General features: G+C 37.0%; 2 protein-coding genes across 6 annotated transcripts in view; one reads left to right on the forward strand and one right to left on the reverse strand.

Moving 5' to 3' along the window:
- fam3a (FAM3 metabolism regulating signaling molecule A) overlaps positions 1 to 23,653 on the reverse strand; it is a 54,194-nt gene that overhangs the window by 28,296 nt on the left and 2,245 nt on the right. The window contains exon 3 of the mRNA XM_079589363.1: positions 13,091 to 13,155. Within this exon, the coding sequence (XP_079445489.1) occupies positions 13,091 to 13,151 (61 nt within the window). The 5' untranslated portion in view covers positions 13,152 to 13,155. The remainder of the gene's footprint in view (positions 1 to 13,090; positions 13,156 to 23,653) is intronic.
- Positions 1,786 to 21,934, forward strand: avpr2aa (arginine vasopressin receptor 2a, duplicate a). Of its 5 annotated transcripts, XM_079589355.1 has the most exons (7): positions 1,786 to 2,219; positions 2,926 to 2,981; positions 11,579 to 11,892; positions 12,493 to 12,738; positions 12,966 to 13,112; positions 16,463 to 17,066; positions 19,096 to 21,934. In XM_079589355.1, exons 3-7 carry the CDS (start codon positions 11,581 to 11,583, stop codon positions 19,290 to 19,292), a joined length of 1,506 nt encoding a protein of 501 aa, XP_079445481.1. In that variant the 5' UTR covers positions 1,786 to 2,219; positions 2,926 to 2,981; positions 11,579 to 11,580; the 3' UTR covers positions 19,293 to 21,934. The 5 variants fall into 5 exon arrangements, with proteins under 5 accessions (XP_079445481.1, XP_079445483.1, XP_079445482.1 ...); XM_079589357.1 differs by lacking the exons at positions 1,786 to 2,219; positions 2,926 to 2,981 and adding an exon at positions 7,116 to 7,182 and having other exon boundaries at positions 19,096 to 21,930; XM_079589358.1 differs by lacking the exons at positions 1,786 to 2,219; positions 2,926 to 2,981 and adding an exon at positions 12,373 to 12,421 and having other exon boundaries at positions 11,818 to 11,892; positions 19,096 to 21,930.

Genomic DNA, 23,653 nt, shown 5'->3' on the forward strand with positions numbered 1-23,653 from the left:
ATTATTTTAATTAATCTGTTTGAGATCGAATTAACGCTAGATTTTGTCATATAAGTTACAGACATGGCATCTGAAGACCATTTCTAATTTTTCTCAGTTATTTTGCTTTATTACCAGACTCAATATTTGGCTCGTTCTTACATAGTAGAGCACGTTCGCACATGCGCAGTCTTCAAAAACGGTGTTTTAAATCTCTTGACAAACTAAAAGACGTAAATTACATTTGTATGTATTCTAAATAAATAACACGGGTTGTACTGAATGTCCGCTTGCTTATTTTGCTAAAGATAAGGATTTATTCAGTCTATATCTCATGTAAACTAGAAACTATGCTTCTAACCACAGCTCGAGAGCTGTCGTTCCAACCACACAAGTTTGCGATTCTGTTTGCGAACGTTCGTTGGAACGATGGTTTCGGGAAACACCAAATCGTTGAACTATGCTGATAACGACGGAACTTGCGACCATAGTTGGCTAACGATGCTTTCGGGAAACGCACCCCTGATCTGGCCCTCGTTCCTGTCCAACGGGGCCCTGGAAACGTTCCCTTCAATAAATCTGCTGATGATGGGAAATAACTGCAGCTTGCTCCATGTCTGCTTGATTTGTGCTGCAAATGCATTCTGCCACCGAGATATTTGTCCAAATCCACTACAATAGGAGAGACCAGAGACACAGCATGTAGTTGAGTGTGATGTGTTCAGCAGAAGTCCTGTGCAGTACTTGGAGTCCCTAACCACTTCGCTCAAAGAGGAAACTTATTTAGATTGCAATATATTATTATTATTTTTTTCGAAATAGAGAGAGTTGTAGTATTTTTTGTTTCAACATCTGTGAGTATATTACGTATATTATTTGTAAATTAAAGTGTCACATACAAAGTATTACCCCATAACACCAGTTTATAGAATATTTCTCAAATTATTTTGGTGCCACTTTGTGGTTCATCTATTTTCACAGTTGTCCTGTAGTTTTTCTAGTACTTATTGGACCTACACTCTAAAAAATGCTAGGTTGCTTCAACCCATGTTTAGGTCAAATATGGACAAACCTTATTACTTAAAATGTAAAATTAAAAGGGAAATTCGAAAAATCTCAATCTATTACATCACAATTTTTGTGACAGAATTGGAATATCGTTCTTTTAATATGAACATAATAACTTGATTATTAAAAACTTTATTATTTTCATGCTGACATTATCTCATTTTAAATAATTGTAGCTATTAATTTATATGTATATATATAATTTATAATATAACCATAATATATTATAATATACGTATATATAAATATATAATGTATCTAAAAGATTAGGGACACAACTGGGAAACGTAAAAAAGAGGTACATTTTTTAAAATTGTAAAAAAAAAAAAAGAAAGATAAAAAGAACAGTGGCCATTTTTTTTTCTACCAAACGAAAATGTGTCTTCTGTGACCTGTTTGTCCATCTCAGGAATCAGTGGAATACAAACCAGAAAATCATTGACAAACAGCTGAAGACATGCAAAGACATTTCAGAATTTACACATGGAAACACATTGTCACAATACAATAAAACAATTCAAGAGTGCAGTCACACCCAGAGGAGGTTAATGTAAATATGGAAGCAAATGTTGACGCAGATCACCTAGTCTGAACATTGTCACTATAACACAAGTTGTGACGAAGAGCTCTCAGCTTCTATGTATCTGTTTCTCTGTGTCACAGTGGAGATGAATGTATAAGAACACCTCATGTTATTGGCTCCTCCCCTCATCTAACAACACAAGAGACCTGAGAAAAGGAGAGAAGGGAGGGAGCGAAGGAAGAGAGAGGGCGAGTGCATGTAAGAGATATGTTTATACTAAGCCAGGCTCAAATTCAATGGCATCAGTGCACCGGTGCTCATGTAATGAGGGAAATTAAAGCTCAGACACGCAGAGTCTAAGGAACGGTGGGACATTTCTTGGAATAAATTGCGTGCCTCTATCCGAGGGCTCCGTGAAGAAATGAAGCTCTGAATTCTGTGAACATAAACTCGGATGAAAGCTGCAAAACTACAGCTTTACAAATTCACAAAGGGTGGTGAAATATCTCAACGCTCTTCAGAGGCAGCTTCGAAGCTCTTATGTCAACTAACCGTCACAAAGCAAAACTGCAGCTTTGAAGAACTGAACGAGACTCCACACAAAACACATGGATTACATGAATTACTGCTGCTGATTCAAGAACACAGAGTAAGTTTTTTTTTTTTATAAAATGCACACTGTAAAAAAAAATTTCTTGTTAAGTTTGTTTTGCCAATACAAATAAAAGAACATCCTTTTAAACATTTATGCAAAAGAAAATAAAGAAATGTACAGATGTTTTCAGAGTATGGGATAATATGAAAATAAAATAGTTCTAATATAATGTGTAATTGAAGACCTCCGATGCAAAAGCCTCTAAAAGCCACCTCTGTCAAAAATTAGATAATAATATTGAGTGAATGCACTCCGCACATAGTATATGTTCATCTAATATTTTCACTTCAAACTCACTAAATCCCAGCCTCAGCCCATTCAGAAATGCCGGTACTTGGGTAGAAACCTGTACAGGAGCCTGATAAAAATGTTAAAATTAAACTTAGAGGCTTTTGCATCTGAAGTCTTCAATTTTAAAAGTGCCCAGAGAACACTTTTAAAGTTATTTACTGTGAGAATAAGTCAAAAATTCAGCATTAGTAGGTCAAACTCTGTCCAAATCTTTTAGAATGGCACTATGCATGCCACACTGACAGAACTATAGTTTTTATGTGCAGGGCAGTTATTAAAATAATTTTTTTCCCTCCACAAATTTCTCCAGAAAAGTCATATTAAATGAATGTCCTATTGAATAGTTGATAACTTATTTTGAAATATAGAAAAGTATTTTTCTAATTTTTATTTGATTCATGTGTTTAAGGGCAACAAAATAAAAGACGAACTTCTATTGAAGTGAGAAACATGAACTGACGGAAGGTGAGGCGAGCAGTAATGCACACAAATATACATTCGCATACATATGGGTAAACTAAATAATTGTTGTCCGTTTGGTCAAAAATATGATGTGTTGACATGAAATACTTGTGTAAAGTTGACATATTGCAATGTGATTTTATACTCCATCTAAAACTATTTTAAATAGCAAAATGTAGTTGCTATTTATTTCAGAATGATATGCCGTTTTCATGACACATTAATTCACATTAATTGAGAGACTACATAGAATGTGTGCAGTGTGCATTTTTACAAATTTGCAAAATGGTTAAAATACTTTCTCCTACACAATCATGTCAATTTTGATCTTAAAAATTCATGGACATGTCAACAACCCATATCCTAGTTTGTAAATGACTACTTTGGAATGTGGAATTGTAGACTTGTGATGTGATGTGGTCACTGTATGAAAAAAATGCTGATTGATCCGCTAACTGTTTAATCTCTCAGAACATGGAGAATGTTATATGGCATAAACATTGCTATTTCTAGTTTTAACTTCTGAAAATAGTAAGAGTATCTCAGGGCATGAGATTGATGGTGTCAGTAAAAGCCTAAAGGGAACCCAAGGTTAGCTGGTAGTGGTAGGGCAGTAGCATATAAACATCGGGTGTGTAGATAATGCCCATATCATGATCTAAAATCCAGCCTTCCCTCACCTTTTTGGTATTTTTTGGGTAGCTCTTGTATAAGTGAATATAGTATTTAAGAATGAAAAATGAATCAGTGCAATAATGAAGTTAAAGGTCAAGTACTATTTTTATTTTATTTATCATGACAGATTAATTTAAACTATTAAATATCTCTTATTATGGTCCCTGTGAACTTTCTAAAACCATTCATTCTGCAGGAGGTTCCCCAATATGTTCTTATCAGGAGTGAGAAGCTGTTGAAATCCAACAGGGAGGTTTCGGAAACATGCTGACGCAATATTTTAGTGTGCAGTTGATTAAATTAATAAGATGCTGAATACTATGATACATGGCAGGCACCCATGACCCGGAAAATTTATTTGCAATTGCATAAGCCATTGGAAGATAAAACTAAATAAAGTATTTTGAAAATAAATTACATTTTTAATGACGCACTAAACTGCTGCAACCCGACCTGTTTTCTTGACGCTTACCATCTTGAGCCCTGCATATTGTATATCTGATATTCTTTCTGGCCAATTTCCGGAAGTCCAAATCAATTTCCTATTTTAATTCCTTTGTAAAAAAAATATTTATTCTGTTTGTCAGTATAAGTGAAAAATAAGAGATGTGAAAATAAGGTTAAATTAATATATTAATGTTTAGCCAAGCTCATTAATCACTTAAAAACAATTATATGATATAAGAAAAAAAGTGTCTTAATATATATTTGTCAGGTGTAGGCTTTGGTTCTGTTTAGTTTCAGTGTGTTTTAGTTTGGTTCAGTTTGCCTGTGTTCTTGATCCTTTTTTGTTTCTATAGCTTCTGATTACGTTCACCTGTCATTCATTTAGTTACCTCTAGGGCTGGACGATTGATCGAAAAGTAATTGTAACCGAAATTTAGAACCTTTTTTTAATCCTGTTAATACTTTCCCCTTAAAAACAGTCAGCGGCATGGAGCAACATGGAGGCGAACTCAAACACCGAGTCAACACACGCAGACAGTCCGCGAGCCCCAAAGCGAGATCACTTTTGCTTGAATCATCATGAAAGTTTGTCAATTGTATGTTTAAAGGCTTGGCAGTTTAAAAAAAAAATTTGCTGATAATTTACTCACCCCGATGTCATCCAAGATATCCATGTCTTTCTTTCATCAGTTGAAAAGAAATTAAGGTTTTTGAGGAAAACATTCCAGGATTTTTCTACACAGAATGGTCTTCAATGGCAACCATCTCTATCCCAATGTTCAAATATCCGTCTCAATGCAGCTTCAAAGTCTCTACAAGATCCCAGTCGAGAAATAAGGGTCTTATCTAGCGAAATGATCGGTCATTTTCTAAAAAAATATAAAAATGTATATACTTTTTAATCACAATTGTTCATCTTGTGCTGATCTGCGATGCGCCACACATTCACGTAATCACGTTGGAAAGGTCACGTTCACGTCATCTATCTAAGTTATTTGTCTGTGTACTCCGGATCAAAAAAGTAGGGAAGGGCGAAAAACTCCATCTCATTTTCTCCTCCAACTTCAAAATTGTCCGACATCTTTGTTTAAAAAAAAAAAAAATTGTGACCTTTCCAACGTGATGACGTAATACGCGGCGCGTCGCAGACCAGCACAAGACGAACAATTGTGGTTAAAAAGTATATACATTTTTATTTTATTTTTAAAATGACATCATTTGGCTAAATAAGACCCCTATTTCTCGACTGGGATCATGTAGAGACTTTGAAGCTGAATTGAGATGGACATTTGAAGCTTCTTTTGAACATTGGGATAGATGGTTGCCATTGAAGACCATTATGTGAAGAAAAATCGTGAAATATTTTCCTCAAAAACCTAAATTTATTTTCGACTGAAGAAAGACATGGACATCTTGCATGACGTCGGGGTGAGTAAATTATCAGCCACATTTTTTTTTAAAGTGAACTAATCCTTTAAGGCTTGCCAGTTTGAACATTGAAGCGATTTTAAAAAATGAGAACAAAAAAACTAACAGAAACAAAAAAAAATAGAGGTAAAATGTATCATATCGTCCAGCTCTAGTTACCTCATTACTCACTATATATTTAAACCTCTGTTCTTGGTTCAGTGCCATTTATGATTAAGTGGTTGTGTTTTTCTAGTATATTTCTGCGATTCTTCTGTGTGTTCCTAGTTAGATTATTATTAAAGACAATTTAAAAGGACTTCAATGATGGACTTGCCGGCCATTCAGATGCTCTACCTTGAGCAGAAGGAGCAAAAACCACACAAGGGACTTTTTAGATCTTGCGTGCCTCAACCACTATCTCGGGGGATTTCGCCACTTTCATGGAGTGGGTGCTGGGGAACAACAGATTGCACTGTCCAGCTGCGGAGGACATCACCAGCCCCACTCCGGACCCAGAGCCCAGCTAGGCGCCTCCCACACACTGCACGGTGCCTATGCCAGAGCCCAGCGCAGATGAAGAGCCCAAGCCTGACGTGATGCCAACGCCAGAGTGGACGCCTGAGCCGATCATTGCAGTGGAGCACGAGCCCCATAGAGAGTATGACCAGGTGTGTGAACCAGCAACATTGTCCGTGCCAGTGGGTGTCCTCGTGAAGTTTGTGGGAATGGAATGGAGTCCCGCCTATACTCAAAATGCTGAGGGTAAGCTGCATATGGCCTCTAGAATATTTTACAAGGAAGTGCAAGAGAATATTTCCCTGAGTCTCCCGTCCCCACTGGACCCACCCAGCTCCAAAGTCTCCTGTGTTTCCACTGGTCTAGCCCAGCTCCAAGTCTCTTGTGTCTCCAAAGAGCCTCCCTCTTACACATCCTCTACTAAAGACAGTCAGCCCTGCCTCCCCTGTTTCCCTTCAGACCCTCGGTCCCCCTTTGTTGACTCCACTCTGCTGCATGGATCTGACTTGGGTCTTCCAGGCTCCAGCTCCGCCTTGGCTAGGGGATCCCCTGGCTCCACACCCAGCCGCCAAGCCCTTCACTCCTCCTCGGCCTGTCGACCAGTCGACTCCACCTTGCCTCCTCCCTCCCTCGGCTTCACCTGGGACCATGGCCCTCCGGCTACGCCTTGGTCAATCGCCACGTCCCTCCACCCCTTTGGCTCCACTTTGGTCTTGAGTCCCACTGGCTACGCCTCAGTTCACCGGCACCCTAGCCTCACCTCAGACGCTCGTCGCTACGGCTCCGCCTTGGCCTCCTGATCCGGTGTCGCTTGGTCTCATCGTCTCTTCGGCACCAATTGAGTCTCCACCTCACGCTCTGTCTAAGTCTGTCGTGCACCTGGATCCGCCTTCCCAGTCTCTACCATGGCTCCTCCCTCCCTCGACTCCACTGTGGTCATTCGTCTTGGCTGTGCTTTGGTTTCCAACTTGGTTCCTTCTGCTCTCGTCTCCTCCCTGGCTCCTCCCACTGTCATTGCCACCCTGGTCTCTCCCGCCATCATCTCCTCCTGTTTCCTGCCCTTCGCAAGCCACTCGCCTGCCTCCAGAGCCTCGCCCGCTCTCCTCAGTTGGACTGTTAATAGTAGTTATGGAGTGAGGACGTCCCTTCCGGAAGGGTGAGTAATGTCAGGATTATGTTTAGTTTAACTGTGTTTTGGTTTCATTTTGATATGTTCTAGTTTGCCTTTGTTCCCTGTCATTGTTAGTTGCCTTGGTTACTGAGTTGGGTTCTACACCTATTTGCTGTTATGTTGATTACTCCCTGTGTATTTAAGCCCTGTGGTAGCGCTTAATTCCTTGTTTCCAGAGTGTTCCCGAGTATATGTGATTTATATTGTTCTCATTGTATTCTCCCTTGTCATGTGCTTAATACGGCAACCACCCAATCGTGACAATATAATTAGGAAATTATTTAATTTCAGACTCTTTAAGTGCAAAAGTATCATGATTCCCACAAAATCAAATCTTTTTTTATTTTAATATGGTACAATTTTATGTCACATAATGTTAAAGGGCGTAAATAACATTGTCTGAGATAACTATTAGATATATTTGAACAATTATCTAATATTAAAATGATCATAATGGTCATTATATCATAATGTTAACATAGTCTGATTAACCAATAATCACATCATTTCCAGAACTATTGTAAATTTTTTAACTAATTTTAATGACCAAAAAACATACTATTTAGCTTGTACCTGCATGGTTTTTACAAAAAAATGCTCAATACTAAATAAAGCAGCTCGTATAAGTTTGACCTCCTGAGGTTGACAATAAACATATTTTACGCACTTCCTTTCACTGACCATTTTCAAAAAGATAAACTGCCTTCCCAATTGAACAAGCCATACTTATTATGCATTTCATAAAACAACTCACTGCACAATTATTTCATGGCCAGTCATCTTGGAGCAACCTGAGGTGATCTGTCCAAGCACACCATCACACCAATACCTTTGCTGTCTAACCAAGTTTAAAACACTTTCAAGTATTCTGCATAAAAAAGCGGCTTGCAAAAGCAAAGTGCTTTTTTGTATCATCAGCTATATTTAGTCTAGGTCAACATTTCTGCTGCACCATATTAGTGGATTCCTCAGAGGGAAAGGGATTCAAGGAAAGGTAGAAAATGTCAAAGCAAGGGTAAAACGAACAGCTCATGCATCAGCTGCTTCAGAGGATGACCTCAAACACAGCTGTGACAAGGACACTCGCTTTTATTTATGACTGGACCTGGAAAGACAGCGCAAGACATTTAAAAAAAAAAAAAAATCATTTTGTAAAAAGAAAGAGTTTCACAATCTTAGTATGTATATTTTCTGAAAGAGAATGAAGTATAGAGTGCTAGTAGAATGACAGATGATAGATATTATCAGGTATTATTTATGAGGTCCTGTAAATTACTTTTCTAAATGAAACATTCTTATATTATTTAGACCAGTACGGTATTCGGGGCTAAAGAGTTAAATGGTTCAATATTTAAAAAAAAAAATTTTTTTTTTACTTTCAGATCACTGATTAAAGACTATGTAAATATTTTTTTACAAATCTAAATAAAAAAAATCTGAATTTAATTTTCTGTCAGAATACTATATTACCACCAAAGCTCAGATAATTACAAATAATTACAGATAATTACAGTGTAAAGAAACCTCACATTGATTTAAGATGAAGCGATTGCTGGAAAACAATGGTCTTTCAGAAAGAGAAAGAGATCGAATGAGAAACATAAAGGGAGAAAATGTGTAGAAACAAAGGGGAAAGGTAGAGTCAAAGACATGATAAAGAGATGTATAGGCAGAAACTGTATAAGGCACCTCATTTTTTTAGATTGAACTATATAATTTATAATTATTTTAATAGTATAATGGAAATAATTAATAGGTATTATCCAGGTTCAACCAGTCCATGATGAATTATCACCATTGTGTTACACACTATAAAATCCTTTCAGATTCACTGTGTAATGTATGATGATAATGTTTCATACATCATGGGATGGTATTTTGCTGTTTGTATATATATATATATATATATATATATATATATATATATATATATATATATAATGAGCCTAAATGTTAATTCTCCAAACTTCCTAATATAGTAAACTACTCTGCTTTGTACCATAAATAAAATAGTAATAATAATAAAAATGTGTCCACAACGTCCTTTTGCAGTTTTCATTGTAAAGTAATAGGGGACTCTTTCACTAATAAACATGATTTTTAAAGGGGTGGTTGAATATGATTTCACTTTTTTTTACTTTAGCTATGTGTTATGTTGCTGTTTGAGCATAAACAACATCTGCAAAGTTATGATGCACAAAGTTCAATACAAAGGGAGATATTTACTTTTAAAAAAAACTATTTTTAAGGACTACAACAAACGGCCGGTAGGGACTACAACAAATTCCTCCAGGGTTAGTGACATCACCAACCCCAACAAAGCCCTTCTCCGGGAACACGAAATAAAGGGGGTGAGGCCATTTATATTGCTCTAACTAAGAGTGGTTGTATAAAAGTGAATGTATAGTATTATCAAATATAATACATTTGAGTAATAATTAAGTTATTCATTATTTATACAGTATTATATAACTCTTTCTATCATGACAACTCTCTGAAGAGTTTAGCACGATAAAGCTAATGTATTTGGTCATGGCTGAATAGATCTGCTACGCGGCGGCTGCTGTTGTTGTTTATCATTTCTGCTGCAGAGCAAGTAAGGACACTTACTTTTTTGTCTGTACAGTTGCTTTTGAACAGTTGCCTATATGGGTCAAATTGACCCATGAACAGCAAGATAGTATAAAATTTCTGTATACACATTTCTTTGTCTCTTTGCCTTAGAAAATTAAAATATGCGGGTCAAACTGACCCATGAACATCACAAGCGTAATAGTAGTTATGCATGTATGCAAAATCAAAATGGGTCAAATTGACCCATAACATCTTGAGTTTCATTACAGAACTTGGTACTGTATATAATACAGCATTATTTAACAGTAAAATTGCATATCTCGTCCTGTTAATCAATTTTTTTATTTTTTTTTATTACACCATATTTGGTACTTTGGCAACTTAGTTAGGTTTTCACTGTAGCATTTTTCATTCTTTTTCTATTAAAATGACGAGCATTTTTAGAGTGGGGAGATGTTCCTGTAAAAGGAGCACTGGATAAATTTGTCAGTAAAAATTACATTTAAAGTTATAGTTACCGTTTTTAATGTGTTGGGTCTAGCATCAGTAGATAAGAAAGATGACAATTGTTCCCATTTAACATAGCCTTTCTTATTCTCATATATGGGCAAACTTTGTATTGGTATGCATGGCCCTATAGTTATTTCTCTTTTGTGTGTTCTCATCTCATGCCCTGTATCCGATTGCTTACCCCACCTCCTCCTCTCTGTTTATTTAACCCAGCGTCTCATGCAACCACTCTTTCTCAAACTGTCAGTCTCATTTTTGCAACTGATATTTTTATTTGTATTATTTATTTGCATAGTTAAGAAAATAAACCAGATTTTATTGGGATCAAGGAGCAGTTGATAACAGACAGAGGAAGCGATAGAAAATGGGGTAAAGGAATGGGCAACGGAAAAACAGAGGGAGGAGGAAGGAGGAAGATAACTTTATGGAGTCAATCAGGGATGAGAGAGATACAAATGGGGAGAGAATGTGATGGACTAAGCTGGGTGGGATAGTAGGAGTCAAATCAAGCCAGGGAAAATTTTGAAAAGAAAACAAAAAAGAGAGGATTGACAGACTAATTTTGGGGAAAAAACTGCAGCCATGGGGAATAAAACAAATCAAAGAGTGGAAGAGGAAGCAGATTTGTTTGCTTGCTTTTTGTGTGTCTGTGAAATTGCTTAATTAACTGGGTGGCAAAAGATCATAAAACAAGATTAATGACGAGAGTTAAAATGGGATGGCCATGTGTTGTGTGTGTGTATATATATATATATATGTTTTAAGAGTGCAAATTCCTCTGCACGTGCTAATATGGCTAATACTACCGGTAATACAATATCGGCCTCAGTGTTTGTAAAAAAATAGCACAATAGTATTTTTCGGTAACATTTTACTATAAGGTTTCATTAGTTAACATTTACCAATACATTATTAAAATCAAAAATTGTATTTGTTAACATTAGTTAATGCACTGTGAATGAACACGAACCAACAATGAACAGCAGCTGTATTTTTATTACCTAACATTAACAAAGATTAACAAATACAGTAACAAATGTATTGCAAATTGTATCACGGTTAGTTTATGTTAGTTAATATATTGACTAATGTTAACAAATGAAACCTTATTGTAAAGTGTTACCCATTTTTCTATTCAGCCTGTCACGTCAATTAATTTGTAATACATTTCCACATTTCATTTCAAGAGCATTTACATTAACTTCTGGGTTGCCAGTTGCCACTTGATGTCCAATGTTAAATATGGGTTCTGAGACAAATCATCTATATCATACCTCCTTGTGACCAATTCTTGCAGGCATGGAGACCTTCTCAGGAGAGGCATTCTCTGAGCATGCTGAACTCAACAGCACTTTCAGAGGAGGATCATACTTCTGGTTGGTCACTCAAAACAGCTCAATAAACCGCACTCAGGTGCCCGGTCCAGTTAGCATTCGGGACATGGCTCTTGCTCAAGCCGAGATTGGAATTCTGGGTCTGGTTCTCGCTCTGGCAACACTAGGGAACAGCTTTGTACTGTGGGTTCTGCTGAGGCGACGCAAATACAACGCACCCATGCACCTATTTATGGTCAATCTGTGTGTTGCAGACCTTGTGGTGGCATTTTTTCAGGTGAGCTGAACTTTGTTTAATGCTTAGCTTAACATTACAGGGTTGCCAACACAGACTGCCAAATAATGACAAAGACAATGCAAAATGCGCTTGAAAGAAGCTTTCTCGAGAGCGCATATTTCGTAAAACAGTCAAAAGAGCAAGCGAGTCGTGATTAAATATTATTTTCAACAAATATTTGAGAAAGTAAGAAAGTAAATACATATTATGTTCCTGAAGGTTTTGACCTGTTAGGTTTGTTTTTGTTTTTCTTTATTATCTATAATTTAGCGATTTTAAACTGCTTGCTTTTTTTATTTTTCTATTATTCATATTTTTAATTAATAGGCCTGTAGGAAATATGACTTGCCGGTACCCCTCAAGTAATATTAGGTAGTTAAACAGCATGCAATTGAAAAGTAAAAAAAAAAGAAGTGTATATTGTACAACATTAACCTTGTAAAATGAAATGAATTGTTGCTTCATCAAAACCTCCTATAGGTCCCTTTGATTGGTTCAAGCCATGTCTTCAAAATCTCACTCCAGCCAGGTAACCAAAGTTGGCAGCCCTGGCATTATTTCTTTTAAGTGACTTGCCAACAGCAGTATACTGTTTTGCAGGTGCTCCCGCAGCTGGTATGGGTTATCACAGAGAGATTTCAAGGTCCTGACGTGCTGTGCCGCTCAGTGAAATATCTTCAGATTGTGGGAATGTTTGCATCCTCTTACATGATTGTTGCTATGACAGTGGACCGCCATAATGCCATCTGCTGCCCAATGCAGACTTACAAAGGAGGGGCAGTTTCATGCTGGAATACACCCATCATGGTAGCCTGGGGTCTAGCCCTTGTTCTCAGTGTGCCGCAGGTACTATGGTTGTCAATACTAAAGTATTGTAATACTAAAGTATTACAACATTTAAAATGTTATAGGAAGTATCAGTCAGTGAATATGCATTCTTATACAATATTCACCCAGTATTTGCAATACATTTTTCACCTTCAAGTCATTACAAACACATATGGTGCTGTTCATTGCATGAAGCTCAAAAGGAACTATTTAAAAAAAGTTTCCCAATGCTGTCTTCCCTACAGGTGTTTATTTTCTCTAGGTCAGAGGTCTCTTCAGGAGTGTTTGAATGCTGGGGGCACTTTGCCGAGTCCTGGGGGCTGAAAGCCTATGTCACCTGGATGACTGTAGCCGTGTTTGTGCTTCCTACCTTTATTATCACCATTTGTCAGGTACTTCATTTCATTCGTCTCTAATCCCAGTTTCCGCATTCACCTTAAAAAAACATAAATGTGAAGACATTAGTTAGAGATTACAGAACTACATTAGAATTATCATTAGTGGGCCTAGTTTAAAGCAACAATTGTATTTGATGTGATTAACAGTTTTTTATCAATATTGTTTCTTCATAAAAAATCAACATAGGGATTTTATTTCTTGGATGAGCCAACATAGATGAGTTTAGTACTACTCCCTCTACACTCTATTAGTTCATATAAATACAGTCCAATCTATCTTTAAATTCTGTCATTAATTACTGACCCTCATGTCATTCCAAACCAGTAGACTTTCGTTCATCTCCAAAACACAAATGAAGATATTTTAAATGAAATCTGAGAGATTTGTGTCTCTCCATTGACAGCCTATGTAACTACCACTTTAAAGACACCATTAAAGTAATCCATGTGACTCCATGTTGAACCTTAAATTTATGAGTGCTATGTTTGTGCAAAAAAACAAACAAACATAATTTACCACTTTATTCACAAAACATTAATCTCCAACACACGCTCACGAGAGCACCACAACACATACATGTTGTATTGACGCCAGAGCAGACGTTGTTGCGTGGATGTGCATTGGAGATAAATATTTTGTAAATAAAGTGGTAAATTTAGAAATACTTTTTGTTTTTGTTTTTGTGCAAACAAAGCCCTCGTGCTGCTACATAAACATGAGGTTAAACCACAGCACTTACATGGATTACTTTATGATGTCTAACCTTTCTGGGCGATGAAAGTGGTAGTTACGTAAGCTGTCAATGGAGGGATAGAAAGCTCTCAGATTTAATTAAAAAGATCTTTATTTGTGTTCCAAAGATGAACAAAAGTCTTACTAGTTTGTGCGTAAGATAAGTGAGTTAATTCAAATGGAAATTGTACTTGGAATTTTCTACAAGGGCATTATTGTTAAATCATTATTTTTCGACAGATTTTTTCATACAGTGTAGTGTGCTGCAGAGGTGATGTATTTTTGTAAGCCAACCTACAAAACAATAGAAATTAGCATCACCCTTGACAAAAAGCTTTTGTTTTAGATAGAGATCTAGAGATCTATCTTTTGTTAAGATAACTTTTGTTATCTTTTTAATAAATCATGAGCTGCTGGGGTGACAATCATTTGATGGGAGGCAGATCCCGTGACATGCATCACAATGCTTGAGATTATGCTCTCTGACCTGGCCAAGGGGTTTTGGTCAGTAAAGTTCTATTTCAGGAGAGAAATTCTCTAATGTGTAGATCTTTCCTTCCATCAGCTGATACTGTTCCCAGCAAGCCAGTCTTATTTAAGAAAAAGTACACTGTGTATAACCCAAACCTAAACTTGCTTCACACTGAGTGTGGCCAATTTTTTTTTTTTTTTACATTTTGCAAGAATCTTCAACCTTTGGTCTGACCATTAAGCACCTGCATGGTAATCTTTAAGCAAACGTCTTACTGGCATAAAAAAGATTATATATTCCTTAAAATACATAGAAAAAAATACCAAAAAAACTCAACAAAAATCTGCAATAATGAAAAAGTCCCCACACTTTATGAACTTACATGTGTAAAGTTGTTTTTGCCACTGACCTCCAGATGTCTTTTGACATTCTTATAAATGTTTGTACAAATGATGGGGTGTTTTACTTGCAGTTAATATTTCATACTTGAGCTTCTTTGGTGATTAAATGACTTTACTACTGTTAAACGTCCCATCTGGGTTTAGTTTATAAACAAGATTTCCATTAGGAGAGGTTTTATACACCATTTACTTAATAAATGAGTGCTACAGACTAGAAAGCAGTAATTCTCAAAACTGCACATTTGGGATATCCTCCCACACCAGAATCAATTCACCATCTAATAGATGCTCCATGTTGTAAATTTTAAGATAATCCAGGATTGAGAACCGCTGATTTGAGAAAATGAAGTAGTGCTGTTTTTTTCAAGAACAAATCAGTGTTTTTTTAACAAATGATTTAAAGGGGCTTTATGTAAGAATTTTCATCTATTAAAAAAAGAATAAAGAAAAAAAGAGAGATCTACCCTGACTTCATAGGTTGTCTAAAGCCTGTTGACTGGTTTTTATGTTAAGGACTCGAGATGTTTTTGCCGGGGAAATCAAAATGATGCGACATTTACAATGTTCTTCTGCAAGATGCATGCAGTTTTGTTTATTAACCGCAAGCGCCAAAAGTTAGGCTACATAGTGTACCTTTAACGAATGAGTGAGCCAATCTGAGTGAATCTTTTCAATGAACCAATTCATATGGTTCGGGTTCTCAAACGATTCAAGTAAATTCGATTGACCCAACACTATGGGTGCATAGTTCCCTACTATATAGTAGGTGAAAAACAGTATGACCTGTTTCTTCTGGAGAGATTCTGCAGTGTGCATATACGATGGACACTTTACTATCCCATGAGGCCACGGGAGAGGTTTTATGAATGGTAGTGAAGCAATGCAACTGACGCTGGTAGATCACAGGATCATGAAAGAAATGGTGAATGTAATATTGCAGATTACATTCATACTACACACATTCATAGAACGTACTTTTTTAGTGGCCATGATGTAATTACTTATTCAAAGTACCTACTCGAGAGGCGGGTCCACATCGCGCATACACTTTGTCCGGTAGATGGTCTGCTCGCGTGCTTTAACCTCGTGAACGAGCAGATCCATTTCCTCGCTAGAAAATCGTTGTTTTTCCGCTTGCAAATTCCTTCATGTAAATAGTGAATCCGTCATGACGCGAGTGCAACTGGCTTTTAAAGGGAATGGGAGATGAGACTCTGATTGGTTTATTGTACGTTATGCCCAAAACACACCCATTACTCATTAAGAGAATAGGGACAATCCTTTTAGACCATGCGCCGGGTGCGCCATTTTTCCCATTGTTAAACTAGCAAAAGTGGATTCGGTCACGCCCTAAGTGCACTTGTGCCATGCGCTTTGATCGTTAAAGGGCCTATTGACTTTAGACCAGGTTTCAGTTGGTCAAGGTGCACTGCAGTCTATTTCAGTTGCCTCAAAATAGCAACGCCCCATCAATGTGCCTGAACATATGCCTGCATTTGCTATTTAAAGAATGTGGAACAGAGTCAGGCTGGAACTAGCAAAAAACATTTGCGTCGCGCCTTGCGCCTGGTGTATTATTACGGCCTTGTGTGTCAATGTGTATGTGTATTGAACAGCGACACCTACTGGTGGTGATCTTTAGTAATAACCTAGAACAGAATAAAACATGTGCAATGTAAAATTAAAAAAACAAGTTAAAAAAATTATGTAATGTCATCTTTTATTTTTGTGTCTCTAGGTACGAATATTCAAAGAGATCCATGATAACATCTACCTGAAATCAGAACGTGTGGTTTCTGCTGACATGAAGAAGAACCTGGTCGTTTTTCACTTTCCCATCTTCAAAAAGCGGGCCAGTGAAGCTAGAGTCTCACACATGCCGAGAGAAGCAAGAGAACTCCATAAAAAGAATATCAACAGTGGCTCATCCCATTCTCACACCTGCAACACTGAGGACACACCAGAGACTGATTGTTGTGGTAAATCTTGTCAGGATGGCTACAGTCCCAATGATCTAGCCTCACAGACTCACAATTCATCTCCTGATGTGCTGCCACACATTCAGACTCACCCACACACCATCTGGAGCAACTCTGCAGCATTCCAGACATCACATGGATACTCTGTTCCTCACAGGACAACCACTACTGAAGAATCCAATACTTCATCAAATCCCTCTTTCCCACCTTGCCCTCTCCATCCACCTCTTACAGGTGTGTCGAAAGCTATGTCTAAAACAGTGAGGATGACTCTGGTCATTGTGCTTGTCTATACGTTGTGCTGGTCACCCTTCTTCATTGTACAGCTGTGGGCTGCTTGGGACCCCAACCCCCCTGACCAAGGTGAGAAATTAAAGACACAAGAAATATATAGCCAGTGATGGGTAGATTAGGCTACTTAAAAATTGTAGTCCATAACTGATTACAAATGACATAAGATAATTGTAGTTAGTAAATCGTTTATCACATAGATTTGAATATAATTATTTTGTACCATATATCAATAAAAAATAATCTGATTATGAGCATTTTAAAATGCAATCTAATCTAATCTAATAACAAGTCCTTTTTTGAAATCTGATTACATAATCCACTAATCAGTTACTACCCAGTATTGCATATAGCATAGCCATTTTTGGAGGTAAAGCATGAGGTACAACTCAATGACGACATTTGGCTGTTCAAAAAGGCTATTATTAATTCCTTTACAAGAGCACTGACTCATTGGATTGTGGAAGTGTATTGGAATGGTTGCAAATTATCCGGAAAATGTAGAGCCCGTCAATGCAATGAGTCAAGTTAGTGTTTACTTGCAAATGCCCTCCATCTCTTCATCTCACGTTCTCCTAGACACATCCATACGTAAAGCCCCTTTCTTCACACCAATAAATAACCCTTCTCCATTCCCTGCTGCTCTTACATCACTAACCAGATTTTGATATCTCTCACCGCAGACCACTGAAAGCTGCTATACATCTGTGCTCCCACTCCAGCTGCTTTTGATTTGTTTCAGCTGTTTACGTGCAGCCAAATGGGCAACATATTGCTATTGATTGAACAGTTGAATGTCATATAAACTGTTTAGTATAAGAGATTTTCTTACTGAATTTCCCACAATGGAAAATGAAATAATATTTATTTATTTATTATTAATCTCTGCTTGGAAGCCTTCCATTTCTTTATTTCCTGTTTTGTTAAAGTGTAAGCTGCTCTATACACTACCAAATTTTGGGTTGGTAAGACCTTTTTAATGTTTTTATCAGAAGAACACAATCAGAAATCAATCTAATATTCTAATTGGGACCCAAGTAAGATTTCTATTATTATACATTATTATTATACATTTTGAAAGCAGTTCTGCTGCTTTGTATTTTGTGGAAACCATGATTCTTTTTTTTTCAGGATTCTTTGATAAATAGAAAGAACAAATTGGACGACTTAGAATTTCGAATTTGTTCTATAACTTTTTGATGCAGTGTAACACTATAACACATTTAATTTAGTTTAATTTCATTATACAAATCCTTAACCAGATCTTATTTACTTTATAATGTGTAAAATCAAAAGTAAAACAAAACTTTGTATTAACGTGCACTTCATAAAATGATTGAAAAAGTCATAAACAAACCCTAGATGACTAAACAAACACTGGAATGAACAATGTAAATACCCTACTGATTTGGTTCTTATGTTTGTTGTTTTGCGAATATAAACTATAAATGCCTTGAGGCGCCGAGAGTGGCCCCAGCTGATAAAAATATGTTCTAAGAACATTTTGCTAACATTCCCATTAAGTTATGAAAACATTATTTCCAAGCACGTTCAAAAAAATACAATTTCTAATTGGTTTAAAAACATTTTTATCTTGGTTATGAATGTTAGAGAAAACATTAAGGGAATGTTCAATTTTGTAATTTTGCTAACATTGAACATTACTTTTGAATGTTCTCTGAACCATCTGAAACAAATATAAAGTACTAACGTTTAAAAAATAAAACGAACGTCCAACTAAAATGATTCAGAAAAAAACTTTCCATGAATGATATATACATAAAACTTTTGTGCTAAATGTTTGATAATGTTATTTAAGACCAGATAATGTTCCTCGAATAATGTTTGTTCATAACTTCGAGAGAAACTGTTCTTTGAACATCCCGTTAGCTGGGGTGAGTGTTCGTGCAAGTATAAACCAGGTTTTATGCTAGTCGAGTTTTGAAACCTCTCTTAGATCAGCACATTTCAAGGTGTCACCGTCTCTAATGTGGTTTATATTAGTACAGTAGTAGTCCTTAAATGAGGACAATAACTTGACCTCAATGATATTTGACTTGAAATTGATTTGACTTTCTCTACCCCTCTCCCTCATTTTCAGGAGTGGCTTTCACCATCCTGATGTTGTTAGCCAGTCTGAACTCCTGTACGAACCCGTGGATCTACACAGCCTTTTCCAACAGCGTGTCGCGTGAACTTCTCGCACTACTGCGCTGTCGGCCAAAGCTGCCCCGCAGGAGCTCGATGCACGACCACTCCAGTGATATAAACACCTCCACCACCAAGGACAACCAGTAATGACCCCTACAGAATAAACTAGAATTGAGTGTCAGCAGAGGTGGCGATTTATGCAGGTTTTCTGTCCTACACATGTGGAAGACCAATATGTGACCTAAAGATCATTTCATGAGGATTTTTTTGCAAAAACAGACCACTGATAATGAGGCTGATCTCATCAACCAGGATAAAGAACAGCTTACTGACTGTCATAATAAACTTCATTAAACTCCAAAGAATATTGAGATAATTTATAAACATATTTTATTGAAATTGTCCTCTGTTGTCTGAGATATGGAGATAGATGCAGAGGAAGAAGAGATCAAGGCCTTAACCTTAAAGCCAGGATTTTCAGTCTTTCTGCCATGAGTCTTCTTCAGATTCAGAGCTTGCATGGCAAGAACTGAGGAAGAAGATAAATTATGTGATCCATGCATGGAAACATCCAGGGGACAGACAGAAAAATCTGGACTAAGAAGTGATATTCCTTCCTTGTTGGACAAATATCTGACTTTCATTAACATTCACACATAAGGTACAGATATACAAGTGGACTGATTTGTATATTTAATGTGTCATTGAATAATAAGCAGAATGATGAAATATGCTGTGCGCAAAGCAGCAACACAATTTTTAGTTCCTCAATAACAGTTGGAATTATTTATAAGAGCACTATTTAAATTTGTGTAAGGATAATTGGAAGTCATATTGAATATAAGAATGATAAAGGAAGAGAAACTAAAATCAAATTACAGTGCCTTGAAATTAACTGGTTTATAACTGAAGTATATACACATTTTCAGGATCAGTCTTCTGATACTCAGTAAAAATAATTTTCTTAATCAGTATTTTTACTTAAAAATTTGCCAGCGGGGTAAAAAACATAAGCCTCTTATGACATAATTTTGCTTATCAATTCAATTTATCTTGTTTAAAGACTGGCTATTTTTACTAGAAAACAAAGTACTGATTTAAGAGATTATTTTTGTAGCAGTAGCTGATTTGTTACACAGTTCACATATAGGCTTAGATTAAATAAAAACACACAAGATATAATGTAAATAAAAGTAAAAATCTATTGATACAGATGTTTATCTAAATATATTTATTCAAAGTTTTAAAGAGAAAAAATGTCTGTCAAATCCTTGTGATATAGAAATAAAAGCTAAATAATTAAAATAAATCACAATAGAAATTCAAGACTGTCTGAAAGTATATGGACTAATCTGTAAATTCATAAATCCTAATAATGGTCTGAGCTACGACAGATCTTGTCATAGTTGTTGTTGATGCGAGGATCAGAGTACAAGGCCGGCCACAGGTGTCACACATAAACTGGCTAGATGTTGTTATTTTTAAGATCTTGCGCTTTCTGTGTCTTTGTTTGTCTACTGCAATGGTGATCCGGCTGGACTCAAAGGATGGTATGGTATGGTAGTATGGCATTGTGTTCGCCATGATGTCTTGTCTGCAATCATCTTTTCAAGGTCATGCAGGACGATCTGGAGCTGGCCATAGAAAACCTGCTTCGGCAGATGTTAATCTGCCATACGTGCAACATATCCAGACCAGCGAAACTGTGCAGCGAGCAGGAAGGCCTCAATACCAGGAATGCCGCAGGTCTGGAACTTTATTCTGGCATTTGACATGTGCAATACGATGGAGACAGCGCATTTGGAACTGTTCAAGTTTGGCAATCTGCCGGCAATAAATGGTCCAGGACTCCGATCCATACAACAGAACTCTGAGGAAGACTGCCTTATATGCTGCCACCTTTGTGTCCAGCCGGATGCCGTGCTCGTCCCATATTCTCTTGGACAGTCGATGGAAAGCAAAAACTTATGCGATGCGGGCACTGATGTCAAAGTCTGCTGTCGCATTAGCTGCGAGAATGCTACCGAAGTAGTAGAACTTGTCAACAGCTGTCAGCACTGTTTCACCTGCAGTAATTACCGTTTGATTGGAGTTTAACTTGTTTACTGCTTGAAGAATGACTTCCGTCTTCGCTAGACTGACATTGAGCCCAAACAGGGAAGCTGCAGTTCGAAAATGACCGAAAAATGACTTCGGTAAGGGTGTGCGCCATCAGTGTACAGTCATCTGCATACAAGATGTCATGCAAAATTATGGAATGTGTGTTTGTGCGAGCCTGAAGCCTGCGTAGGTTGAAAACACTGGCATCTGTGCGAAACTGGATTGGAATGCCCATGTCGTAGTCCTTAAAAGCCATGGACAGCGTCATCGAAAAGAAGATGCTGAATAACAATGGGGCGAGCACACAGTCCTGTTTGATGCCATTGGAGATGCCAAATTGGTCAGACAGCTCTCCATCATCCAGCACCTGACCAAGCATGCCATCATGAAATGAACGGACAATGTAAACAAATTTCTTACGCAGAATAAGCCAGAGCCTGGTGTGGGAAACTGAGTCAAAGGCTTTGTGAGGTCAATAAAGATCATATAAAGATCACGTGTTGTTCTCTGCACTTCTCCTGAATCTGCCTAGTGGTAAACACCATGTCCATAGTACCACGGCCTGCACAAAATCCACACTGACTTTGCGGGATGATGTCGCTGTCATAACGTGTTGTTTAATCCTAATAGTATTGTGGGGGACACTTTAATTGTAATTGAGCATAAATACAGCATTTTTATTTTACCTGATATGTATTTATTTATTTGATGTTTCAGACGACTCCAAATGCAAGATGATTTTCATTTAAATTTACTGATAGCAAAAGAGGATTGGTTTAATTCATGAAATCAGATAAGAACAACTGACTCAAAATGAACCTCTTTGTCGAACAAAACATTTTAACATCACCTTTAATGACGGATATCTTAGACATAGAGCACACTTTTCATGATTTAAAGGCCTTTTGGACCATGGAAAAGGTTTACACAACTACTTGATATAAATGTACAACTGTTTCAGATCTTTAAATGGTGTACAAATGGAAGATACCAAGCACAGTTAGTGCATTAAGTGCAAGAAGTTGTAAATTAGTGCAAGAAGAAAGAAATATAGCCAATACATCAGGAGGTCACAAATAACCCCAGGCTTGCCATCATGACTATTTGTCAAAGACCACCTGGATGATCGATGACAGCTATTCGAAGAATGCACTTTAGACAGATCAAATGAAAGTTAAACTTATAGCATGAATTAGGATTGAAAGTTTGATGAAGACAAAATGCATCACTGCAGGAAAGTATCTCATTCCAGCCATTATATGGTGATGAGGTTATCATTCGGCATCTGGACTGTACAAATGGGCTACAATTCTTCACGAACTGATCTGCTACTACAATTGTTTTGTACGTTGTAGTGGACTACTTCAAATTTTGATAATATGCAGATAATTCTATCAACACCTTAAATACATAATAATTTTTTTCGTATTAATTTATTTACTTGGAAAGTGATATCATTACCATGTACTGTCATTATCGTAAACTTCCTTGATGTTTGAAATTGATTGAGCGATTTCTTCTTCTTTTTTTGGTCAGTACTACATCACCAGTTGCATAATGAATGAACCAAAAAGTGCAGTAAAAAATTTACACAAAAACACTACTGTTTATAAGGCTAACAGACAATTATACTTCAAGGAGGGATAGCAATTGAAACATTCTGTGCTCACATGCAAAACAAAAAACTATGTCCTTAAATGGGTATCTATCCCTCTGACATTATCATATTATCTCTTTGGATCCCAGATTATCCTTTGAATTCTTTTAAAGTCTGTTTCCTCTGAGAACAGGAAATACAATGAAGACCAGTATCAAACTAATGTGAACTGCTGGGCAAGTGAGTTTTATTAAACACTGTTTACGTGTCAAAAATATACATCCGTCTAAAAGTGCAAACCTAAAAGTCTGGGTCATGTGGGATCGATTTGGATCCCTGAAACATTCCTATGAATGAAACCATCATTTCTTCTCATCCCGTAGGCTTTGTTGGACAGGAACGCGGTGCTTATTAATGGCCATGGTTCAGAATGACCGCAGAAATCCTGCCAGTGTTAGACGGTGTGCATTGACTGTGTCCGAGGTCATTCACTAATTCATTGCCGTTTCTGGCAGTTTTAGAGATATAAAGGGGGAATAGATCTGTTGAGAGGCTGACCCATCCATGAAGAAGAAATTGGGGTCAGATATAGCATGAAGCTTATGACGGAAATAAATCCATTTCTTTATATAGAAAAATGTATGACTCAATAAACAGAATGAAGTGACAACAAAGAATTTAAACTTTCAAAATAGTCCATGCAGGAAAGCCAAACTTGGCCTGGAATTCCACGCTGTAATTTTCCTTTCGGAATGATGGATTCCCAAATACTATAATGAGGATTTCAGTACACACTTTTTTGGGGGGCAAA

Source organism: Phoxinus phoxinus (assembly GCF_949152265.1).
Source record: "Phoxinus phoxinus genome assembly, chromosome: 18".
Taxonomy (NCBI): Eukaryota; Metazoa; Chordata; class Actinopteri; order Cypriniformes; family Leuciscidae; genus Phoxinus; species Phoxinus phoxinus.

What these genes read in the sequence shown, in the direction of transcription:
- avpr2aa (XM_079589355.1), top strand. Translation starts at nt 11,581, where the DNA reads ATGGAGACCTTCTCAGGAGAGGCATTCTCTGAGCATGCTGAACTCAAC. An exon ending in TTGTGGTGGCATTTTTTCAG is followed by an intron (nt 11,893 to 12,492) that starts GTGAGCTGAACT and finishes ACTGTTTTGCAG; the next exon opens with GTGCTCCCGCAGCTGGTATG. An exon ending in CCCCAACCCCCCTGACCAAG is followed by an intron (nt 17,067 to 19,095) that starts GTGAGAAATTAA and finishes CCTCATTTTCAG; the next exon opens with GAGTGGCTTTCACCATCCTG.